At 45.0% G+C, this 25,061-nt stretch overlaps 1 protein-coding gene across 2 annotated transcripts in view; it reads right to left on the bottom strand.

The window, feature by feature from the left end:
- The window catches only part of SPTBN1 (spectrin beta, non-erythrocytic 1), a 187,540-nt gene that overhangs the window by 56,434 nt on the left and 106,045 nt on the right, over positions 1-25,061 (bottom strand). For both annotated transcript variants that reach the window (XM_088478000.1, XM_088478001.1), the window contains 4 exons: positions 14,391-14,542; positions 5,807-5,980; positions 4,934-5,025; positions 1,307-1,387 (listed from right to left, as the gene is read on the bottom strand). In XM_088478000.1, coding sequence (XP_088334126.1) covers positions 1,307-1,387; positions 4,934-5,025; positions 5,807-5,980; positions 14,391-14,542 — 499 coding nt within the window. The remainder of the gene's footprint in view (positions 1-1,306; positions 1,388-4,933; positions 5,026-5,806; positions 5,981-14,390; positions 14,543-25,061) is intronic.

The raw sequence follows: 25,061 nt of genomic DNA, 5'->3' as shown, positions 1-25,061 counted from the left end.
CGCCCTAACATTGCACGCGACCAAATTTTGGGGCGTGGCCTAATTACCATAGGCCACGCCCCGTCTGACGTTATTGTGAGGTGTGCCCGCATGGCACGCCTCCAAATAATGTCAGGCTGGGGGTAAAGCCCAGCACTCTGTCACTGGCTGGGCATCCACCAGCCCTCTGCAATCAGTGAATGGTTGCCACGCGCATCCATTCACACTCCGGGGGGCCGGCACAGCTGCGGTGGTGGGGTCCCCAAACTCCCGATTTGACCACCCGTGGGCCACTTCGGCCCACGGGTGGAACAGCGGGACATTACTGTCCCGCTGAAATTGGGATGCTGTGGAGGGGTGCTGCCCCTCTACGGGTTACCCCGCCACATACCTGTCCCACATCCTTTACACCGCCACATACCTGTCCCACATCCTTTACACCGCCACATACCTGTCCCACATCCTTTACACCGCCACATACCTGTCCCACATCCTTTACACCGCCACATACCTGTCCCACATCCTTTACACCTCCACATACCTGTCTCACATCATTTACCCCTCCACATACCTGCCCCATATCATTACACCTCCACATACCTATCATATATCATAACACCTCCACATACCTGTCATACATCATTTACACCTCCACATACCTGTCCCACATCATTTACACCTCCACATACCTGTCCTACATCCTTTATACCTCCACATAGCTGTCTCACATCATTTACCCGTCCACATACCTGTCCTACATCCTTTATACCTCCACATACCGATCCTATATCATTACACCTCCACATACCTGTCATACATCATTTACCCCTCCACATACCTGTCTCACATCATTTACCCCATTACTGATCTTCATAGAGAAATTTACCTTAAAACCAACATTACTTTATTGGACGAATTATGCTACTTAAACACTTCCAAGTGCATGACTACTCATTGGGAGGGGTGTACCAGATGATCTGCACAGTGTTCTCACTAATACCTTAGAATAGAGATTTTCCCTACCTTCTTCACAAAAAAACATGAATTTGAAACATGAAAAATGAATGCGAGTTCAGAATTGGATTGCAAATGTAATTCTCAGTGCGAGGACTCGCATCTAATTTAATTGACCCCAAGGTGTATAACAAAAATATCCCACAAAACCATTACAAACCCCACCACACCCCATTCAAAACAAATATACAGTATGTCTAATATAGGCTCTGACAGAAGTATAGCAGATTTTAGGAAACATAACTGTCATGGTAAACAGAGCTGAAGACGATCACAATGGCAGCACAGCCCAAAGCCTTCTATACGCCCTCACCTATGTTTATGAATGAGTGCATTGAATGCCATGCCGTCCCGCCAGCTGGTTGTAAAGTTATGTATATTCACATTTGGATACCTGAAAAACAAATGGACATAACTTATGAGATGTACATAGAGCAGGAACGGTTATATGGAGCAGTCTTTATTGATACAACATTGCACTACATGCCAATATATATGATGGCTACTAAGCCAAGCTCGCCAACCCACTAAACCAGAGATTTTCAACCTTTTTGAACTCGCGGCACACCGAACAAATTTTTTAAAGTACCAAGGCACACCATCTATCCCCCATGAAGAAAAACACGCACATTGGTCCCCACGGGGGGAAATTAAAGCACATTTATTGGCCTCCACGGAAACCAACAAAGCACATTGGATTCCACATAAAACAAAAATAAAACACATTGGCCCCCATTTAAAAAAAAAACAATCATACTGGTCCTCACAGAAGGGAAAATAATACACATAGTCCCCACATAAAAATACAATTACACTGGTACCTCCAGAAGGCAAAATAAAACAAACTGGCCCACAAATTAAAAAAAAACAAAAAAAACATCACACTATCCAGAAAGCAAAATGATATAAATTGCCCCCACATAAAAAAACACATTTACACTAGCCCCCACAGACAGCAAAATAATACAAATTGCCCCCACATAAAAAAAAACATATTTACACTGCCCCCCACAGATAGCAACATAATACATATAGACCCCATACCTGGAGCTCCCTGTCCCTCGGTAGCGTTACTGGGCAGATCCTTCAATCCCTCAGCGCCGGTTGGTGCAGGCTTGCAGCAGTCATATTCACTGCTCATCAGCAGTGTGAAGTACTGTGCAGGCGGGACAGCGACGCGGCGTGCGTGACCTATGATGTCACGCCGCCGCGTCTCTATTGGTATGGCCCGGGCAGCGGCTGAGCCACGTGGAAGAGCTCAGCGCTGCCCCGGCACAAAGTTAGGGAAATAAATAGATACAGCTGTGGGGGGCATCTCCCGGCGGCACACTTGGGAACCGCTCGCGGCACACTAGTGTGCCGCGGCACAGCGGTTGAAAATCGCTGCACTAAACACTCAAGACCAGCTGTACAATCTGCTGTATAAAGACACAGCCATCGTCTAGCTCACATCACGGTACTTGGGTTCAAATAAAGTGAGATTCTCAATAGCATCATAATTGTTATTTTTTCAGGAATTTCTGTGAAAGTCATCTCTTGTCCTCCCCTGTCCTCTCACAGTGGCCGGAGTGGGGCAGAACTATGCAAATTGGATCAACATGCCCACGAAATTTCCCTTTGGGCCACCCATTAAGTATATGGCGAATGATAACTCGGAGACCTGGGTCAGGGTGGAGCTGACACTCTTCTGCCACCCCCAGCAAGATAAATTCACCTTTTTCAGGAGTCTTTGCTGTAGTACCCCTGGGGTGAACACTCCCTCAATAAAAGTGAGCTATATAATCAAAAGTAGTATAAAACCAAGGCCATAGTAACCATAGCACACATGTGATTCACCGATGAACCACGGGTTGGGTAATGGGTCCTGATGGTTAGGAAGCCGACGGTCAGAATACTGACAGTGGCATCCCAGCAGTCAGAATCCCAAAAGATTTCTGTAAGTATTATAACCCTTCCATCCCGCAGTCTAACTAACCATTACCCTCCTTTCCCACAGCCTAACCTTAATCCTCCCGTCCCGTAGCCTAACCCCAACACTCTCCCCTAGTGCCTAACCCTGACCCTCCCCTCCCGCAGCCTAACCTTAATACTCCAGGCCCACAGCCTAACCTTAATCCTCCCGTCCCGTAGCCTAACCCCAACACTCTCCCCTAGTGCCTAACCCTGACCCTCCCCTCCCCCAGCCTAACCCTCCCCTCCGGCAGCCTAACCCCGACCCTCCTCTCCGGCAGCCTAACCCCGACCCTCCCCTCCGGCAGCCTAACCCCGACCCTCCCCTCCGGCAGCCTAACCCCGACCCTCCCCTCCGGCAGCCTAACCCCGACCCTCCCCTCCGGCAGCCTAACCCCGACCCTCCCCTCCGGCAGCCTAACCCCGACCCTCCCCTCCGGCAGCCTAACCCCGACCCTCCCCTCCCGCAGCCTAACCCCGACCCTCCCCTCCCGCAGCCTAACCCCGACCCTCCCCTCCCGCAGCCTAACCCCGACCCTCCCCTCCCGCAGCCTAACCCCGACCCTCCCCTCCCGCAGCCTAACCCCGACCCTCCCCTCCCGCAGCCTAACCCCGACCCTCCCCTCCCGCAGCCTAACCCCGACCCTCCCCTCCAGCAGCCTAACCCCGACCCTCCCCTCCAGCAGCCTAACCCCTCCCCTCCCGCAGCCTAACCCCGACCCTCCCCTCCCGCAGCCTAACCCTGACCCTCCCCTGCAGCAGCCTAACCCTGACCCTCCCTTGCAGCAGCCTAACCCTGACCCTCCCCTCCCGCAGCCTAACCCCGACCCTCCCCTCCCGCAGCCTAACCCTGACCCTCCCCTGCAGCAGCCTAACCCTGACCCTCCCTTGCAGCAGCCTAACCCTGACCCTCCCCTCCCGCAGCCTAACCCTGACCCTCCCGCAGCCTAACCCTGACCCTCCCGCAGCCTAAACCCTGACCCTCCCGCAGCCTAACCCTGACCCTCCCGCAGCTTAACCCTGACCCTCCCGCAGCCTAACCCTGACCCTCCCCTCCCGCAGCCTAACCCTGACCCTCCCCTCCCGCAGCCTAACCCTAACCCTCCCCTCCAGCAGCCTAACCTTAATCCTCCAGGCCCACAGCCTAACCACAATCATCCCGTCCTGCAGCCTAACCCTAACACTCCCCCTAGTGCCTAACCCCAATAACTTACCTCTGTAATGTCTCGATATTGTGACTGGGACTAAATCCCATTAACCCCATAAGGCAAAACTACCTTCAGAAAAGTCACATCTGTCAGCGCCATACTGTCTTAATAACAGCCATATAGAGAGATAAAGGTACGTGCTTCTGCATCACCGCTCTCTCCTCAACCTTCTGATGCCAGGAGTAGCAATGTGGGCAGGATCCATTTTGCTGAGTTTGTGGTATTAGGATTCTTTTTTTATTACAAACAGCATACACGCTGGAAGTGCTACCAGGCTGTCCCAGGACATCACAAGGGGCCGCGCCCTCCAGGCTAGCTCCTCGCTTGGGATAGCAGAATCAACAGAGGAGTAAGCCCAGCTCCGGAACTGAAGTGATTAACTTCCATGAGAGTAATTAAAGCTATTTAACTGTGCTGTGGGTTACAGCACAATTACACTATCAGTAAACCAACTGCGTAATGAATCCCATCTAGTAATGCCGGCACAGAGTAAGCTGAGCACTATTCTGTGCTGCACTGATGTGTGGTGTGGGCAAACACTGAAACCTTACTAACAGCGCGCCCACAAGAGTTAACAGCACGCCGGATTAGGAAATTAAAGCTGCCACGAGTGCGTGTATTTCCTCACACGTTTACCCAATCCTGGTTATTTTGCCAAATAATAGTCATTTGTGTTCTGTAGTAATCCAGTTAGGGAAGGACATGTTTGTAGCCAGAGCAATTGTTTTTTGTGAAAACTCTGTAAGAAGATCTTTTGCGGTAATCTCTTAATCTCCACTCACCCAGCTGTCTTCATCTGGCACCACAGAAGCAGGGCATCCTTAGCCGATTTCTTCTCCTTGTTGTCCTCCGATTCTACACGAATGTCTTGGATCTAATGTAAAGAAACGCTCAGTCAGCATAAGCTTGTGCATTACCATTGGCTGACAGAATTATTATTTTATTTATTTATTTATTATTATTTCTTTTTGTAAAGCAAGAAACTTTGCTGGTGACAACTTTACAATACTGCACTAAAAATGAAGAAAAAAATAAAAATAAAATCACAACAAAAATGAAAACAATGGGTTTAATTTCAACTAAACATAAAAAGGACGGTGTCAAAGTACCAACGTCAAAGTTAGAAAATGACTTAATGTTCTGCCTCTTTAAAGAAAAAGATAATAGGACCACTGCTGAAATCTGAAGCCCATGTGTCTAGGGTCAAAGTACAGGTATATTTGTGTATATATTGTACACTTGAAGGCTGGTATTCGGTTTGGTATTTCGGTTTTGTATTTGCACCCCATCCATCTGCCCTTAAGTGTTTTTAATCAGCAGCCCAGGTTCCTACATTTCTGTCATATTAGAATGGGCACTATTACATGTAAGTACTAGATAAATTTTACTTAATGTGTTATTAGGGATGTTCGGGACCTCTTATGGGGTTCACCTTGACGTGGCGGATGGCCAAACATGTACTAAGAACCTCACTTATACTCAATGTTAATTGTAGAGTTTATTAGAATATATTTTGACTCATTGTTTTTAGTACCTAGAGTGTGCTCCTGCATTTTATATCCCTTGAATAGTATTACAAGTCTCAGCATGGCAGCACCTATTATGTTTAAACTTAAGGTGTGCAGTCCAAGCCCCCTTTTCAGTGTACAGGTCACCTGGAATCTGAGGATGATGGTCCAAATAAGCCCAAGAGTCAGTCTGTGGTTTCCATCTACAATATCATGAGAGCCCATGTTCTCCAGATGGACCCTCTGTTCCTTCAAGAATTGCAGAGCTTTGTCGACATTCTCCAGACAATGGATACGCATTCTTCCCTTGGTGGGCTTGGGCTATAGAAAGAACGTAAAAAAGGATGATAAAATACTTATGTAGGACGGAACAATAGAGTTGCAATGAAAAAATTAAATAAAAGGCCATAACTGAAGAGACAAATTCATAGTACACAAGTACTTGTAACAAAGCAAGCCTATTAAGCTTACTTGGAAACTTTCCAGTTACGAGTGGATTTTGAGGAGTAATGGTCTCCCAGCCCAGACTAATAAGAGGTAACCCCCCACCCCCTTTTTACTTATTATAACCGGTCATGGCACAACATTGCGTCACAAGGTTGCTGTATTGAATGGCCCACAAAAGTGTTAAATTTAGAAGTGGAGGAGATTGAAACTTTCTACAAGTACTACTGTATGAGATCTATGTAGTTTACAGGGTCTGCTTTTTCATTTTCCATCTTTTTCCACTGGCGTCTTATCACAGGACTGGCCAAATGTCTCCCTCTATGGCATGCTAAGGTAACATAGGGCTTTCCAGCTATGAAAGACTCTAGAGTGACCTTCCAGCCTGCAATGTTGTGCTGCGACATGTAGTTCTACACCAGCTACAGAGCCACAAATTTTCCCAACGCTTCTGGAAGGGAATGTGTCCAGAAGATTGCGTCCATGCAAACCATAAAAGCCCCTAATTGCATCGCAACTGCTCTCAATACTAAATCAGGGCTGCGAGCACTTGGGGGTATATTGCTCGTGATCACTAGAAGGGTCCCACGAGGTCAGCGCTCACGATACTGGCTGGGAGCGCCGGAGAGAATTGTACACTTAGCAGTGTGTGTTTCTGGTTCCCCCAGCTATTGAATGCCATGATTAATGACAACAGTGACTACATAAGAGGACCATCCAGTTCCCTTTGGAAGAATCACAATGCAACACAACTGCCCTTATCAAACACGTATGCAGCTGTCCAGAGTGGAAAAACCAAAGCGATGCACTTTGGACCTGATTCAGTAGCGATCGCAACTGCGATTACGCACGCAGTCTTGCGAAGTATTACGGATGTGTGTAAGGTAAAGTGGGCGTCCTTATGTTAGACTGTGTATGGCGTTGCGATTGCAATCGTAAGCATAGCTTCGCAATGAGACTGCATGTGTAATCGCTATTGCGATCTCAGATAATCAGCAGTGTGCACACTGCATTACATGTAAGAAATTCCCCATCATTGTAGTGCTCACAAGTACTGCAGACACTCAGAAGAGGAAAGCTATTCAGCAAAACTAGTAAAACATCAATGCAATATGGATTACTACAAAAGCCGAAAGCAAAAACCAGGAAAAAACAGTTGACATCACTATTCTAGGCTACGACAGTGATTTAGGAGGCACAGAGTAGGACAAGACACAAGCAATTATTTTTAAGCAAAGTAGAGAAATGTGATCCACTGGTACAACCTAAATCCTGTCAAAGAATACCACTATGCTCTAGTACACAGGTTCTCAAACTCGGTCCTCAGGACCCCCAACAGTGCATGTTTTCCAGGTCTCCTCACAGAATCAAGTGAAATAATTAGCTCCACTTAGGGATCTTTTAAAATGTGTCAGTAATGACTACACTTGTGCGCCTGCTAGGAGACCTACAAAATGTGAACTGTGTGGGGTCCTGAGGACAGAGTTTTAGAACGTCTGCTCTAGTAGACAGAAAGCAGATGACTAGACTAATTAAAAAAAGTTTAAAAAAAAAAAATCTAAACCATAATACGTAGTCTGTATGGTAAACTGTGTGTCATTGGGAGACTGTACGCTGAAAGATTATTTCATTGTTTGTTACTTAAAAGTAAACCAAAACAAAAAACTGCTCAACACCAGGAAAGCCAGTATCCCTATAAGTTGTATATTCTGATCACTAGCAGCCTAAATATGTTACCGCGTGTTAAATTAACAAGCATATCGCCTGGTAACCTTACTCAGCGCATGTATGCACTATTGGAAAAGGCTTATTCTGGCATTCACACAGTAATACTTGCTGGTAATACCCGCGTTAAGTGTGGGTGAAAATGAAGAGATCATCCTCTACCCCTAAAAAATGCAAACTAATATTGGATAACAGTATAGAAGTCTATTAGAAGCCAAAAGTATTTGGGGTTCTTAAGATGTGTCAAATTGCTGTTATACGCATTTTTTCAAAAACAGTGAAAAAAAAAATGATAAAAAGCAAGTGATTTTGTGCAAAGTAAATGCTCTAGATAAATTCTGAAAGCAGATTTGTGTCATTTTGAGCCACTTTTAAAAATGTGTTTAAAAAAAACAAAAAAACAAACAAACAAAAACACACCTGTAACTCTCACCTGCAAGCTTAAAGTTCTGTCCCATGCATCCAGCACGCCCCCTTTATACTGGTTTAAAATCTTGTAACCCATTATTCTGCATTTTGCAGAATTTCAAGTCGGAGAATGCTGGTTCTCGCAACTTAACCTGGGTGTTTAGTCGTAAGAACCGGCATTCTCCGGCTAAAGTGGGTTTGCGCAGCACTAAGCCGGAAAACAGCCTCACGGCCGGCACTTTAGTCAGAAATTAGTCGCCCTAACAGTTCGGTCAATTGAATAGCGTCGGCGGGTGAGGATTCTGACCACCGGCTTCCCGTACCCAACCCACTGAGAAATGTATTGTTTGTTTTTTTATTAAAAGTAGGGAATTTATATCGAGACATTAGACGCCTTCACTGAAGATCATATCGTGAAATAGTTTGAATCAACAACATGGGTACGATTAAAGACAAATCTCTGGAAGCTGCCTAGATAAACCTTGCCTTTTTATTCTGGGAGGTTCGGCTTATCCCAGGAGGGCGGGTGAGAGCCGGGTACCCGGCCATAGTGTCAGTAGGGAAATACTTCTCATTTAGAGACCATGATAATGATTATGACTATTTGCACACTCTTCTTTATTTTTTTAGTTTTATTATTTATATTTTTATTTTATTTCATTCTGTATTTTATTTAGTATTACTGACATTACATTTTGTTCATCACTTGCATTGTCCCATCAAACTCATCATTCGGGTCATGCCTCTTTAGAGAAGTTCTTTGATCTGCGCCCCGTGTTATTTACTCATTTGTATTGCATTATGTTATTTGTGTACAGTCTGAGTTTGAGGAGTTTTTTTAATGTGCCTTACGACTGGTCGATAATGTTTCCTTTGCATTGTACTTTTTTTTTATATTACTATTGATAAAAGTAAATATATTGTTTTGAGAACAAAAAAAAAACACACTAAAATGTGCCCAACTAATTGGGGGGGGTCCCAGTGGTTCTGAACTGAGGGCCTGATTCAGGGCTGGACGCTATTTGCGCTCGCTCGTTCAGAAAAAGGGGCCATCTATTTAAATAGAGCGCTCGCTCTTTGCGGTCTGTTGACGCCTCTATGTCTGAGCGAGCGAACGAAACATGCACTCGCTATTTTGTAAAGACGCCCCCTGGCCGCTAGCATCCTACGTCATCTCCGCTATTTATTAGATTAATCGAGTACATCGAAAGGCGTCTGAACTGCTCGCAGTGCTTGTGGTAGGATTTTCCTACCGCAATCATGCGAACAGTTCAGGCTAAGAGACAACCAAGTGACGTGGCCGATGACGCTGCTTTGTTAATTATGCACACCCTTAAAACGCCCGTTTTGACTGTTTGGCACGCCTGCGTTCGGATCACCACCCCCTGTTTTCAAGCACCTTCCCCTGTTACCATCCACAAACGCCTCATTCTGTCACTCAGATTAGCAGGCACTCGCAATTTTGCGAACACACGATTTCCGACCGCACTGACTGGTTGGCGCATGCGCATTACGACCCATACGCATGCGCAGATGTGCGAACATTGCTCGGAGCTTACGAGCGGCTCTGGATCAGGCCCTGAGACCCAACATTTGTACCCTAAAATTGGGACTTTCCCCAACATCTCACCTGCTCAGGAGGGTCATGAAAAAAAGGTAGTATATGGAAAATTAACACCGGTTAATTCTCCATAAATACGATTATGATGCAGCAGGAGACTGCACTGATTAGTTTGATATGTGACCCTTGTATATCTGTGTGCCGCAGAGTCTCTAAATGAAGCACAATGGAACTTTGTCGGGGAAAAAACCCTGCATCTGCGGCTTTGCAGCACTTTGTATACAGATATAGACTCATTCACACACAGATATACAAGTGTCACATATCAAATCATCGGTGCAGTCTTCTGGTGCGTCTTGGTAGCATCACAAAAGACGCTCGGTGCACGCAATCTCGCATGGGACCTGGCACGATTAGGAAGGGTTGTTTGGCGTGACTGCAGCAATAGACACACCTGTAGCCTCAATACACCATGCGGCATGAGACGCCTGGCACGAACGAGCCACCACCAGCCTGTACAACTCTGCTTGCACCGAGCGTCTTTTTTTTAACCTGAAAACGTGACAAGTGTTTCTGCGTGTGCGCCTGTCTGTACTGCGACAAAGACATGAAAAAGACGCTTGGCGAAAGCAGAGTCGCACGGGACCTGGCACGCTGAGAGGGGATGTTTGCTGTGACTGCAGAAATATATGAGAACACATCCCTATGTACAAAAGTACGTGCCGGATACAGGGAAGTACGCGCTGGGGAGATTTACGCAGTTGAGCAATAATCAGCAATCTGCGCACGTGTCACGGTACATTACCATAGTTGCTCGTACATCTCCGTTCCCGCGCCCAGTTTGTGCCACCGTAGGGTTACTGAGAAGACCCATCTGCGAATGATGCTGCTCCTATGTACACAGACGTCTCAATACATTCCTCCGCGTGTGCGACATCTGAATATTTTTCGAAACAGCAGCTGCGTTGGCATGAACGTACATCTCTGAATCGGGCCCTATAGGAGATTGGGCACCTTACCCAAATAAGTCTCCGCTTTCACACAGGTGGCACAACCAAAAGCACTAAGCCACACATTACCTTCACTTTGAAGGCAAATACTTAAATACTAAGCTGTGAGCAAACACCCAGAAGCCTGAGCACACAACATGAACACAATGTGTTAATACACTGCTTAACAAATACGTCTCACGATGATGAATAATGTATGTAATAAGCTGGCTACATGTGCCAACACCCACTGATAACAGCGCAATCTGTTACAAATGCTTGCTGTTGCACAGCGACCAGTACCACCCTCATACACTGGAGGCTGTAGTAACACTGGCTTGCGGGAGGGACTGTACTGCTCCGCTGTCAGATTAATGGATGGGGCCTTAGAGAGCACGTTTGTAGTAACTGAGGTTTCTCTGCAAATGCAATCATTTGTGACAGTCTCATTATTGAGCAATACCAGGGACTTAATAGGTTTGTTCGTATACAATGAACAATAACCCTTTCATTCGGGGGCACAAAGACTTATTTACACTGTTAGTGAGAGGTGCAAACACTAACCACGGCATAAGGCAAGTCTATAAGGCAAGGGTTTACATATGCAGAAACAAAGTGAAATTTAGGGTGCGTACACACGGTCAGATATAAACAGGACGATCAGAACGATAATGATATATCATTATCGATCATATCGTCCTGTTTTTGGACCCTTCCAACCCCCAAACGATGGTCGATGCGCAGGCACAGATGGCAGATATCGATAATCGCCCATGCATGCAGGCCAATCTGGTCGATATCGACCAGGTTAGCCTGGTTACTATAGGGACCCACAATCATCGGTCGCTATAGTTGTTTGGTGGTTGGAGCATGTGCTGGACGTTCAATATCGAACATCCAGCACATGAAGGACGATCAGACAACGATATCTGATTGCTCCGTGTGTACGGAGCTTTAGTCACACGAGTCCAGAATTTAAGAAATGTCAATCAAAACTAATAAACATTTTTGTTATCAAAATAAACTGCAACTATTATTCATTCACAACTGGGCACTACTGGAAACATTGTAAAGTCTGGGCTATATCATGTACAGCCTGGTGTTTACAGATGATCGTTTTTTGCATCATTTTATTTTTCTTCCAATTTTATCTTTTTGCTTAAATTAAAAACTGCAATGAATACCGGGAATCTAGGGTAAATATTAATAAATGATAAGGAACCTACCGCCCGCTAACTGTTATTGAACTACAATTCCTGTAATTGTCTGTTACTTTGTTCAGTGTTCGATTCAACAGTTGCCGTAGCATTAATGTGGATAACTTATTAATAGGTCACCAGGAGTACTGTATGGACACTTCTCATGGTATAGAGACAGATAGGCCAGCTCTGAAATGAGATTTATCCAGACTCAGAACTATGAGTGATTCGAATACAGTCCACGTAGAGATTTATTAGTCTCCATTTGCAGGCTGTGTTCAGCAGAAGTATGGCAACAGAACATGGACAGATGTACAACCACCAGTAAGCACGTACAGTGCCACCAACCATTATAACAAATGGCTTTTTCAGGACTTGCAAATGGAGAATCAGGCAGAGTGTATTCTAATGGATTAATTGAAGTGTCATTAAAACACAATTCATTTGCAACCCTTGAGAGTTGATGTATTTGGGAAGCTTCTGAAGCCCTGAAAACGTGACACCCAATCAGAAACTTGCTTCCATGAGTTCATGTGAGTGCCAACTATACTTATACCCACTTACCTGGAATGTCCAGTTGACTACAGAATTTTGTGAGGCTCTCCCAGACGCCCAAGAAGCAGCTTCGCCTCTTGTCTCTTCCCCAGTAAAGAGGGTAACCCGGGGGATTGATGACGCAATACACAATAAAGTTGGTCGGCGTGGCCCTGCCTAACCGCTAGCGGGAGGGAATTGCGCCATTGTACAGCTGGGGGTGGGTCAGGTTTGTGATCACAATGATCCGATTGCTGGACACCCCTCCCCGAGGAGACTCTCAAGAGTGTAATGGCAGAAAGTCAGCAAGTATGCTTCCAACTCAACAACATGTGCATGCATATGAGTGTTTGTGTGTATGCATATTCACTTTGGTCTACACAGCACCAGCTTTCTCAGTAGCGCTTTACACTTGGGAAAATACTCAGTAGTGCAATGAGAAGGGTACTAACTGGAAGAGGCAAAGGGGTTATAATATAGCTCTCTCTCTGGGGGAGATGTATCAAGCTTTGGAGAGTTATTAAGCAGAGAAGTTTCCCAAAGCAACCAACCAGGGCGTAACTCATTTCATAGAATGTGCTAGATAAATGTACATTAGAAGGGGAAATTTATCAACCAATCAGCTTCTCTCTCTGGGAGAGAGAAAGTGGAGAGAGGAAGTACAAACCAATCAGCTCCTGTCATATTTTCAAACACAGCCTTGTACAGTGATATAGCGTTCCCACTGGGCTGTTTCAGCGGGGCGCAGTGCCCCGCCCTATATCTGAAGAGCAGAAAGCACCCTGCCCCCAGCGCTGTGCCCCGCTGAAACAGCCTGCGGATTCTGTCCTCCACCCGTGGGCCACAGTGCCCAGCAAGTGGGGAAAACGGCAGAGCAGCGGTCACCGCCCGGCATCCACTTAAAGTGACCGCGGTGCTTGGGGGCTGCCCAGCATGTTCGTAAGTGCCGGGCACACCCCCAAGAGTGATGAAAAGGGGACGTGTCATAAGGACACGCCCCATTTCATTGGCCACGCCCCCTTGTCGGGCACAGGCAGAAGTGCTTTTACTCTAGGTCCGGCGCTCTGTCTGCCGTCGGACGTAGAGTGAACACTAGTGACAATTAGGAGCTGGTTGGCTGGTACTTTATCTCTCTCCAAGGCTTGATACATCTAGCCCTCTATGTCGATTATTCCTTTGAAAAACACAGCATTTGTCCCTATTACCAGATCTCTGACAGTGCGTTACATTTGTACTGCTTGAATGGATCTGGGGAAGGGAGGGGTGGGGGATGGAGAGCACACTTTTAGCATGATGCAAATTAGTAAACCCTTAAATGCTGGGCATACAATGCCAGATAATATGCCTGTCAGACAGAGACATTTTATCTGGCAGCCTGCAGATATCTGAGGCATACACAGAGATCTCTCACAGTGTATTGGCTCTGATATCTGTGCCCCGCCCCCAGGGAGGAGACATTCCCCTGTGCCTTCCCTGTGAAGGAACAGGGGAAATATCTGTCAGTCAGCCGCAGCTGGGCATACACTGCCCGATGCGACCGACATTTAACTTACATAATATCGCATTGGACGGGCATGCTGGACGATCCTGCATGCCCGACCAATCGATATTTTAACACACTCACAGAGTACAATTATTGGGGCGATCCGCTGATATCGGGTGGCTCGGCCTGATAAATGTATTGTGTATGCCCAGCATTAGTGAAACGTTAGTGAAAACAGCCACTCGTTTACTAGCTGTGTGATAATGCAGGAAGCGGCGCAGTTCTCCGATAAACCCATAGAGAAATGTGGTGTGTAAAAGAGCTGCAGAAACATGAAATCAGTCATTCTCTGTAAGACCAGCAGGGGGAGGAGTCTGCTCCTACTTACTAGTTTCTCTCCGGAGAGAACCTCCAGCAGCTTGATAAGCATCCGCCCATCTCGCAGGTCTGTGTATAGATCCGTAATTCTGCAGGACACTCGGGCCAGGTGTGAATTGACCCATTTTGTGAAGGTCTTCTTCTGGACAGCCTCACGTTCATCTGTGATGGGGAAAAAAGAAGAATGGTGGTCAATGTCAAGCGTAGGTGATGTAACAACAAAGCCGAAAAACGCACAATTAGCGAGTGTATCATTTGGGAAAATTTGGACCGTATCGGTAGCTGGACCTATTAAAATCACATGGTCATAGCGCTACACAATTTCTCCACCCCTACACTAGAGCCACTGTATACTTCTAGACAGACACCCGGTGTTAAACTGGCATTTGGTCGACAGGGACAAAAGGTCGACACCGTAAAGGTTGACATGGCAGAAGGTCGACATATTCTAACCCTAATCTTCACCCTAACATTACCCCACCCTCCTGATGCCTAACCATAAACCCCGGGGTAGGTGCCTGACCCTAACTATCCCTTCTAGTGCCTAAACCTAACCCTCTAGTGTCTAACCCTACCTCCTGGTGTCTAACCCTAACCTTCCAGGTAAGTGCCAAACCATCGAGGTAAGTGCCTAACCTTAACCCTCCAGTAAGTGACTAACCCTAAAAAAAAAAAAATGCAAAAAAATGTATCGGCCATTTGTGCGGCTAACCTTTTTATTATTAATCGACATCTGACTGGTTGACCTTTTGTCCCAGTCGACCTTTTGTCCCTGTCGAACCAATTGCCTGTCTAACATCTGGTGTCTATCTCAACATTGTCGACATTTTTACCGTCTATCTATAATTCGGATACCGGGCTCAGCATACAAAACTTCATCTGTAATTCCCTACAACGCTGCAGAGAAACAAACAGGTTGAAACTTCATGACTTGCGCAAATATTTAAAGGAAAAACGTACTCTGTATATTTCACCATTTTCGGAGTGTTAAATGTTCAGCAGTACAGAGGAAGTCTGTGCAGAGGAGGTTTATCCACCGTGTATGGGCATATTATTATTATTAAAGAATATAAGCTACAGACAGACATATATACTCGATTTGTATTAATTTATCACTATCATCAGTCTCTACCGCAGTGATGCTTCAAATCCACAGGCAAACAAAATACACAACCAGGTGAAGGTTCTTAGTTATTAAAGTAAGAAACTTAGAATTAAAAGTTTTGCCGAGAAATAAGACTAATTACAAACATAGAGCAGATTCGCTTAATAATTTTACACTTAATGGAGCGAGTATGAAAAATTATAAATAAAATATATGATCGTCCATCTCATAAGCGCTCCATTCAATTGTCCGCGATGTAGCGTAAATAGCGCTGGGAGATAGCTCCCAGATCTATTCAATTCTGCGCAGTGTTTAGTCGGAGAATGTCTTGTTTAAGGCGCGAGAACGGGCATTCCCCGACCTAACTTCCCGGCGCAATGCCGTTTTCCCGGCGCTAAGGTCAGAAAACAGCATCGCGCCTGGACTTTTGTCGGATTTCTGCTCGCATTCCCGGAGGGATGCATGAAGAAATCTTTAGTCGGGCTTAGCAGCGCGGTGTATTGAATAGCTCCGGGAGCTCACTCCTGGCGTTATTCAGGTAGCGTAGAACAGAATTGAGCCCATTGTGTGGGTTCACTTTCTCATAACACACACATACACACATTATATATATATATATAAATATATATATATATATATATATACATACATACACACACACACACACGACTTATAGCTCTTCATGAAAAGTTGATGTACGGCTTCATTTCATTAATGTGTTTACATTAAGGGAAAGAAGTCTTACCAATGAATTATAGCACAGTAGCTCCATTGTGACCTATCAAGAAAACAAAAGCCTTAGAGGAAATTCCTCCACTTCCTCCTCTGCTCCGGCTCCAGGGGGAAAAGGACGCGTTTCTTCAACGGGTGTGAGGTATTTGATGTGGAGGAAGGTAGAATGTCAAACATTCCCATTCTTTACCAAATATCACACTATAACCTCTCATCCCTACACAATATTTAACAATATTGACAGATTGAACAAAATGGAGACGTAACAGTTTCAACACTCGATTAAAAAAAAAAAAATAAAAAAAAAATGTAGTTTTAAAAAAAATCTCTACGCAAGATTACCATCATTACTCCATTAGCTGCAAGACTTCAAAATAATGACTCATTCATACATAGGGCCTGATTCTTATTTAGATCGCTATGTCGAAATACATATTCAGAGCACGGAGGTGGAATGTCTTATGGACGTGCTATGGGAGTGTTGCATTACTGGTTGCAAACACTGGAGGCCACAGCCTGATGGAGAATCTGCACCTAGCGTGGGACCGATGCAAATTCTGATGGTGCGTCAGATGGTTGCGTCCCATCCCTTACACATTTAGACGCACACTCGCACACCAGGGGAAGAGCTTATACTAGTATTAGCATAAAGTTGTAGACACAACAATAGTTGCGGCTAAAAATTAATGGAAACTAATGTAAGGTTTAAAACACGTCTCACTTGCACTTTACATCCACTGCGCTTTTCCCTTTATCTAAATGTATGGTATAGTGCACGTTAAAAAGGAAAGGGATTTGCCCACATTCCTAAGTTATATCAACGTACTGAATATTAAAATGCAAGCGTGCAAACATCACCATGTACCTAATTTAATGCACATCCTGCGCTTTATGAATGAGTGAAGAGAAAAAAAAAAAGTGCCCAATAATCATATAGGCGTAGGACCCCTCAGTCTGATATAATCGCCACTAACTGTTTTATCTACTGTGTCTGCACTATAAAAGATCATTCGCATTCTGGAAGTAGGGAAAATTAATCTTGGTATAATTGTAATCAGTGAGTGATCTCTATGGGTGATTGGGGCTATATTTTGTGATCAGCATTCTAAATTCTAGAGAGAATTCTAGTCTTAGGTTTTTGTTTTTATTTTTTTTTCTTCAAAACATCTTTACTCCCAGGAGTAACAGTAATGTACATGCAAAGCATCAGCAGGGAAACGGAAGACGCCCTAACCGCTGCTGTGCTGCTACTGCTGCACTTGATGGCTATCTTGTAGCAACATCAGGAAGGAAACGGCCCTTAAGGAAGAGAGTAAGACAATGTGACCACTACGGAGGGAGCTTTCCACTAGCACCGAGTATTCAAAAATGTCAACTCCAATAGGATACAATTTCACATATGAACAACGGGGACAGCTTTAGGTAAACTGGGACAAATCTAGTAATAAACTGTAGTTAAATGACTGATGCCTAAAGACATTATGCTGTGTTTTAAAATGCTTACTTACAAGGTCACTCGTGGCATAGCCAGCAAAGTACTTTTATGAATTTGATATGATCTAATTCGGAAACTGATTAATGGCCAATTTGCACCCACACATCACAGGCGAAATAAAAAGTAATCCATTTTGAACCTTTGTAAAAGATGAATAATTCAGTGACAGAAAATGACCAAAGTTGGACTTAAGGTGCCCATACACGGTGCGATAAAGCAGCCAATCCGACGGATTGGTACGATTTGGCTGCTCTATCATACCGTGTATGGGCAAGATATTGGACAGGATGCGCATCCCCAGATCTTCCTGCATGTTCAGTCGATCTGGGGATGCGATGTGCGATCCCATGCAGCGCTATGCGGATGGGGGAAGGGGGAGCTGGCATATCGGGCGGACGGCCAGCTAGTGTGTGGGGACCGTCCCATATGTCGGATCCCCCATCGCATATCGCACTGTGTATGACCAGCTTAAGACCTTTACAAACAATATTTTGGGCTTGTTCACATCATTTTAGATTATTCTTTTGTCACATGTAGCCATTATGGAGTATTCTCATCCAAAAGGTAACTCAGGTAAAAAATTCCCACACAGTATAATGGTATAATATAGCCAGTTTCTGTTGATCTCAGTCCTTGATGAGCTAATGATATAGAAACATATGCTATGCATTGACGGTCACCATGCTACCACAGGATGTGATGGGACTAGAGCAGGTAAAGTTTAAAGGTCATGAAAGGATTTACGAAAAGAACACGATTTATAGAAGCTTACCATAACTGGGACAGCATGATGTTCAGGTAGGTATATAATGGGTAAATATATCACTTGCTTAGATTCTAAAGCTCTAAGCCTGCAACATCTGCTACATCAGGAGGAAGAGTACAGTGCCACAACATCTGCTACATCAGGAGGAGGAGTACAGTGCCACAACATCTGCTGCATCAGTAGGAGGAGTACAGTGCCACAACATCTGCTACATCAGTAGGAGTACAGTGCCACAACATCTGCTACATCAGTAGGAGGAGTACAGTGCCACAACACCTGCTACATCAGGAGGAGGAGTACAGTGCCACAACACCTGCTACATCAGGAGGAGGAGTACAGTGCCACAACACCTGCTACATCAGGAGGAGGAGTACAGTGCCACAACACCTGCTACATCAGGAGGAGGAGTACAGTGCCACAACATCTGCTACATCAGTAGGAGGAGTACAGTGCCACAACATCTGCTACATCAGTAGGAGTACAGTGCCACAACATCTGCTATATCAGTAGGAGGAGTACAGTGCCACAACATCTGCTACATCAGTAGGAGGAGTACAGTGCCACAACATCTGCTGGTGCAGCAAGCAAGGCCTGATTAGCAATGGGGCGGATGGAGCTCCAGCTCCAGGCCTCCACATAAAAATAGGCCCACCACCATGGCAGCATGAGGATAACCAGCTGCAAAGCTAGCCACACGGTCAGACATAAATACATACACTAATATAGCTTTCTCACAAAATTATTATTATAATTTTTTTTATGTATTTAGACAGACAGTGAGGCTAATAGTGCAGGAGTGTACACGCCCAAATGGTACAGACCACACCCACACAGCACTAGTCCCATCTCCTCCCCTTCCGTAGAGGCCCTTGAAAACTTTCAACCACAGGCCTATGTGGCCCTTAATCCGGATCCTGCAGCAGGGGCCCCTGATGAAAATTACTGTTGTTTTCAGAACTGACCAGAAGTCCTTTCACACTCACAACAGACCACAAGCACTTGGGATACAAATCTGGTCAGTAACACAGCCACTACAGCACAAATTCCTTTACAACCTACATTTTTTTTTTTAAATATTCTACAAGCCGACGTTCTTTTGTCACAGGAAAAGCTGTGCACCATTATACGGTATACGGTCATTAGGTCTACATTGTCTAGATAGATAATGTTTGGGTAGACAATGGAAGATAGACAGGGTCTGAAGGTCGACTAGTAACGAGGTTGACAGGGTCAGAAGGTCGACAGGGTCAGAAGGTCGACTAGTAACAAGGTCAGGTGGTCGACAGGCAGTAAGTCGACAGGGTCAGAAGGTCGACACGCTAAAGGTCGACTAGTAACAAGGTCGACAGGTATGAAGGTCGACAGGCGGTAGGTCGACAGGGTCATTAGGTCAACACTCATATGGTTAACATGCAAACGGTCGCCACATGTTTTGTTTTGTTTTTTAGCCCTAATCTTTATCCTAACCCTCCTCTTGGTGCCTAACCCTAACCGTCGGGGTAAGTGCCTAACCCTAACTGTCGGGGTAAGTGCCTAACCCTAACTGTCGGGGTAAGTGCCTAACCCTAACTGTCGGGGTAAGTGCCTAACCCTAACTGTCGGGGTAAGTGCCTAACCCTAACTGTCTGGGTAAGTGCCTAACCCTAACTGTCGGGTTAAGTGCCTAACCCTGACACTAAACCTAAAAGAAAAGTGTCGACAATTTGACTATATGAGTGTCGACCTACTGCCTGTCGACCTTGTTACTAGTTGACTCGTCAGAGTAAGTCCCTAACCGTCGGAGTAAGTGCCTAACCCTAACACATTTGACTATATGAGTGTCTACCTACTGCCTGTCGACCTTGTTACTAGTCGACTCGTCGGTGTAAGTGCCTAACCGTCGGAGTAAGTGCCTAAACCTGACTAACCATAAAAAAAAAAAGTGGTGACCATTTGACTATACGAGTGTCTATACTGCCTGTCGACCTTCATAGCTGTCGACCTTGTTACTAGTCGACCTGTCGGATTAAGTGCCTAACCCTAAAAAAATTAAATAAAAAAATGTGTCGACCATTTGACTGCCTGTCGACCTTGTCAACAGTCGACCTTCAGTATGTCGACATTCTGACCCTGTCAACCTATTGCCTGTCGACCTTCAGTACCTGTCTATTGATATGACAGGAAAGGTATTGTGAAGATAGACAGGCAATAGATAAACACCTTCTTTCTAGTTCTGTCTGCTTTTCATTCTCGTATATGGATTGGATTCTACTCTACAACTAGGTACACACTAGACTACTTGCAAACGATGCAATGTGGTCCACGATTTCCCCTGAACTCCCGGGCAAATGATCTAGTGCATACACACGATGCAATCTAACAAACGACTAAGTGATATAGCTTTTATCGTTTGTTGGTTAAATCGTTAACTATATAATGTAACCATATTGCCTCATCGTACACATTGCACGACCTGAGGGGAATCGTTAATAAGATTGACAGATCTTCCTGCAAAAGATCAGAAGATGCGACAAACGACGCAGCGGGAGCGCGCATAGTGTGTACACACCTGACTATTTGTTGTTCCGATGTGTCGGAGTCGCCCATATCGTTCAAAATATCGTCTAGTGTGTAGGGGGCCTTTACTCCCAGCAAGTAGAAAGCCAGCACAGGTGCAAGAGAACAGTTCTCCCGTATTGTGGGGGGAAGCTCCTGAGTGTGCAAGGAAGTGACACATGTATCATGTATTACTTATACTGTAGCTCCTGGGAGCACAGACTCATATATAGCTACAGTTGTAGCCGGGGAGCGAATATCACTATTGTGCACATTTGCATAAATATGTGGTTTCCCCATTAATACGCCGGGGATACTCTGTGACAGATTGCAAGGATTAGGTATGAGTTGCGTGCCTGGCCGTCAGAGACATTTTAATGTACGTGACCTATTTTTCTGTGTGTTCCTGTCACTTGATTTGGCTCAGAGAGTCACCATGGAAACGGTGTAAAAAACAAAAACAAGATAGCCGCATGGCCATCATCTGCTGTCACGGTGTATATACAGTACATCATATAACTGTGCTTCATCCAGGGCAGAGTCAGGAAATACCAAGTATTTCACCGGAATTACACAATATTCTCACAAGCGAGGAGCAGGCAGAGATATTACTCTCACTCTCGGTATGCACCAAGTATTTCCTACAGAAGAATCATATCAAAATGTATTAATACTGATGGCAGGCAGCGTCCTGTCCCCCAGAGTGTTGAGGTGGTAAATACAAGCTAACGCAGTATGAAATTCACTAATTAGTGCAGTCGCTGTTAAATGGAACAGTGATACTACATAAGGTGCGGAAAAATAGTAGTAAAAAAAATAAATAAAATATATATATATATATATATATATATATATATATATATATATATATATATATACACACATACACACACAAATCCTGATGAAGATAACAGGTCTCAAATACATTAGTTCAGATGTTAGTGGGTTTCATTATTATGCGTCAAGTAGGATCTAAAAACAGACAGTTGCACCTAAGGATATGCAGTTATATTGTAGATGGTCTATGTCAACATTCTTTTACCCCTCTTACACTGGCCAAATTATATAGGTTATTGCCGTGTCAACCTGGGTCGTGGCTCAGAATAAAGGTGTCCCTGAAAAATAACCCAGATCCAGTGACCCAGCAATCCAACCCGCGCAGTATGCAGGGTTGGATCCGGGTTATGGAGCAGTGTAAACAGGTGACCCGGGTAATGTGATCTGGGTCTCGTTTACAGCATAGGAGCAGTCGGTTCATCGGCACTTGGAGATGGAGGCACCGTCAAACGCCGGCAGAAAACTTAACACTGCACCCGTGTGCAGTGTATATGGCCCGACCCGGGAACAACCTGGGCCGGAAAGCGGTGTGTCCCGTGTTGGAACAGTGTTCCAAATCCCGGGTCAGACCTGGGATTAAGTTGTAAAATGGGCATTATTGACAACATTTATGATATCGACCTGGTTGAAATATCGACAGACAGAATGTATGAAATGCGGAATCAGCATGTAATACCGGGGGCTGTTTAGCTGCCGGTTCAAATCCAGTCGAGAAGCACAATAGCAGCAGATCCCGACGCCTGCTGTTAAGTATCTTAACCTTCCCCTCCTCCTCCCCCCACTAGCCCTAACCCTTCATTAGGGGTGCTTAACCCTAAAACTCCCAGGGTGGTGCCTAACCCTAACCTTCCCCCCCCCCCCCCCCAAAACCACTATACTCCCTAAACCTAACACCCCCTCCACCCCACGGCTAATGCTAAGGACCCCCTGGACTTAGTTTGGGCTGTTGTTCTTCAGCGTTTCGGCATCAGGATTCAGATAGGCGTCTGCATTTTGACACCTATCTATTTAGTTTGCCGGCCTATAAACTGCATCTCGAAATGTCTACATATTGATAGTCAATGTAAGCATTAGGGGTAGGCTTAGCTTTAAGTTGAGATTTACCTTAAATGAAATACACTAGTCGACATTCTCACCATGTTGACATTTCATCAGTGCCGACATGCTGAAGGTCAACATGACCAGGTTGACGTGCTTGTGACAATATTATCAATGTCAATGTAATATACCTAACCCGCTAACAAGTATATGGACCACTGAACATACACAAGGTCTTTTTAAACAGCAGACCCCATAAAAATAAATGTAATAATCAATATACATTAGTATAGCCACACAAAACCATTTTAGCAGGATTATAGTCCTGTTTGGTGGTCAAACTGAAAGAGAACCTGCCATTCGGCACTTGTGTCCAGCGCCTGACGAAATGCGTCAGTAAAAGGCGGTGCTCAGGTGACAACCACACACAGGCCTTAAATTATCTTCAAACCACATTTACCACCAAACCTGAAGCTTATCCTATTCATTTCAATAGAATGGTTACAAGTTTCAGCAGGTCACTGCTCTTTGTGCAATTTTAAAAATAAATAAGCCCAAATTGTCTACAAATTATGCTCCGAAAATGTTCCAGGCTTCGTATCACAAAGCCCATTCTGGTGGCTTTTGTCATACTACATTACTAATCTCATATACAATGCGTAAAAGAAACCCCTTCCCCCTCAGGAGAAGCTGTGCACAGCTGGAATGCTTGGCCTACAGAGATCAATAATGTGATCTCGCCATGTACAGGCCCATCATGGTACCGAAGATCTGAAGTCCGTGCAATATAAAAAGTACAAATTACACAGTGTCAAAACACACAATGCTAGTTAAGGGGTAGATGTACTAACCCGTGGAAAGAAAGTACCAACCAATCAGCTTCCATCATTTTTCAAATACAGCCTGTAACATGACAGCAGTTGATTGGTTGGTACTTTCTCTCCTTCCAAGGCTTAGTACACCTACCCCTAAGAGACTATGCTAAACCTGACCCTCTCATTACATAGGGCTACACACAGCTATATTCCCAGGGCTTCAGGGAGAGAGGGGGGCACATTAGGAAAGTCACTCTACGTAGAAGGCAATGCAATATTGATAGAATAAGAGCCACGATGTTACTACATAAAAATTATTACGCTGTCCAAAACAATTGTATTTAATTCAAAGGTCACCACAAGGGTTCCATTATACAGTTAATGGAACATGTACCATCATTACCTATCACATGGAAAATAAAAAAAACAGGACAGGTATAGACAAACTCACAACTTTACAGACACAAACAATCATAGGAGTAAAGAGGGCTCACAAGAGCTTACATTCTAGAGTGATCGTGGGGGGACACAAAGGAAGAAAGGAGCAGAGTTGGGGTTTACGGAAGCTGGTGTATTAGGAGGAAGGGTGGCAGACTTGGCGGTAAGATTAGAGGGCATCTTTGAAGGCTGGGAAGCTAAGTGTCAGACCCTGAGAGCTGAGCAGGAGAAATCCTGGAGCCGGCAGCAGTTGGGTGAGCAAAGTGGGCAGGAGGCAGTGTGTTTGTGTGAATGAGGCTGAAAATATAGGCAGGAGAAGAGTGGTGAGGGCTTCGTAGGTGAGAGGAGCTTCTGATCGATTCTGAGCATGACAGGGAACCAGAGGAGCAACTGGCAGAGAGGAAAAGCAAAGGTGGAACTGCTAGAGAAGGAAAGAGGCGGGCAGCCAAGTGAAGGATAGACTGAAGGGTGGAGAGGTGGAAGATCGGCAGGCCTGTGAGGAGTAGGTTACAACAATGTGTGCATGAGAAAAGGGCATGGATATGGGTTTTAGTGGCTTCCAGGACAAGGATATAGAGGGGGGGCTGGATATGGTGGGAGAGAGACAGCAGAGACCAGGATGACACCTAGACATCAGCCTTTGCCATATTGTAGATAGGATAGTGCTTTAGGTTGAAGCTGATGTACATAAAGTGTGTGAACACAACCATATGTGGTATGAATGTGGATCTAATGGGACAAGAGGATGTTCAGGTAGTGAGAGTGACAAAGGGGTTACAAAGGAATGATATCATCATCTCCGATATAAATATTCAAGCTCACACTGGTCACTCCTAACTCCATGTGAAATGTTTGACAAAACAGGACCTCACAACACATAATAATAATAATAAGCAACAGCAAAATAAAAAAAAATAAAA

This window comes from Taudactylus pleione, unplaced genomic scaffold (assembly GCF_031769625.1).
Source record: "Taudactylus pleione unplaced genomic scaffold, aTauple2 ptg000206l, whole genome shotgun sequence".
NCBI lineage: Eukaryota > Metazoa > Chordata > Amphibia > Anura > Myobatrachidae > Taudactylus > Taudactylus pleione.
Note: the sequence above shows the minus strand (reverse complement) of the source record. Positions and strands in the feature narration are given on the sequence as shown.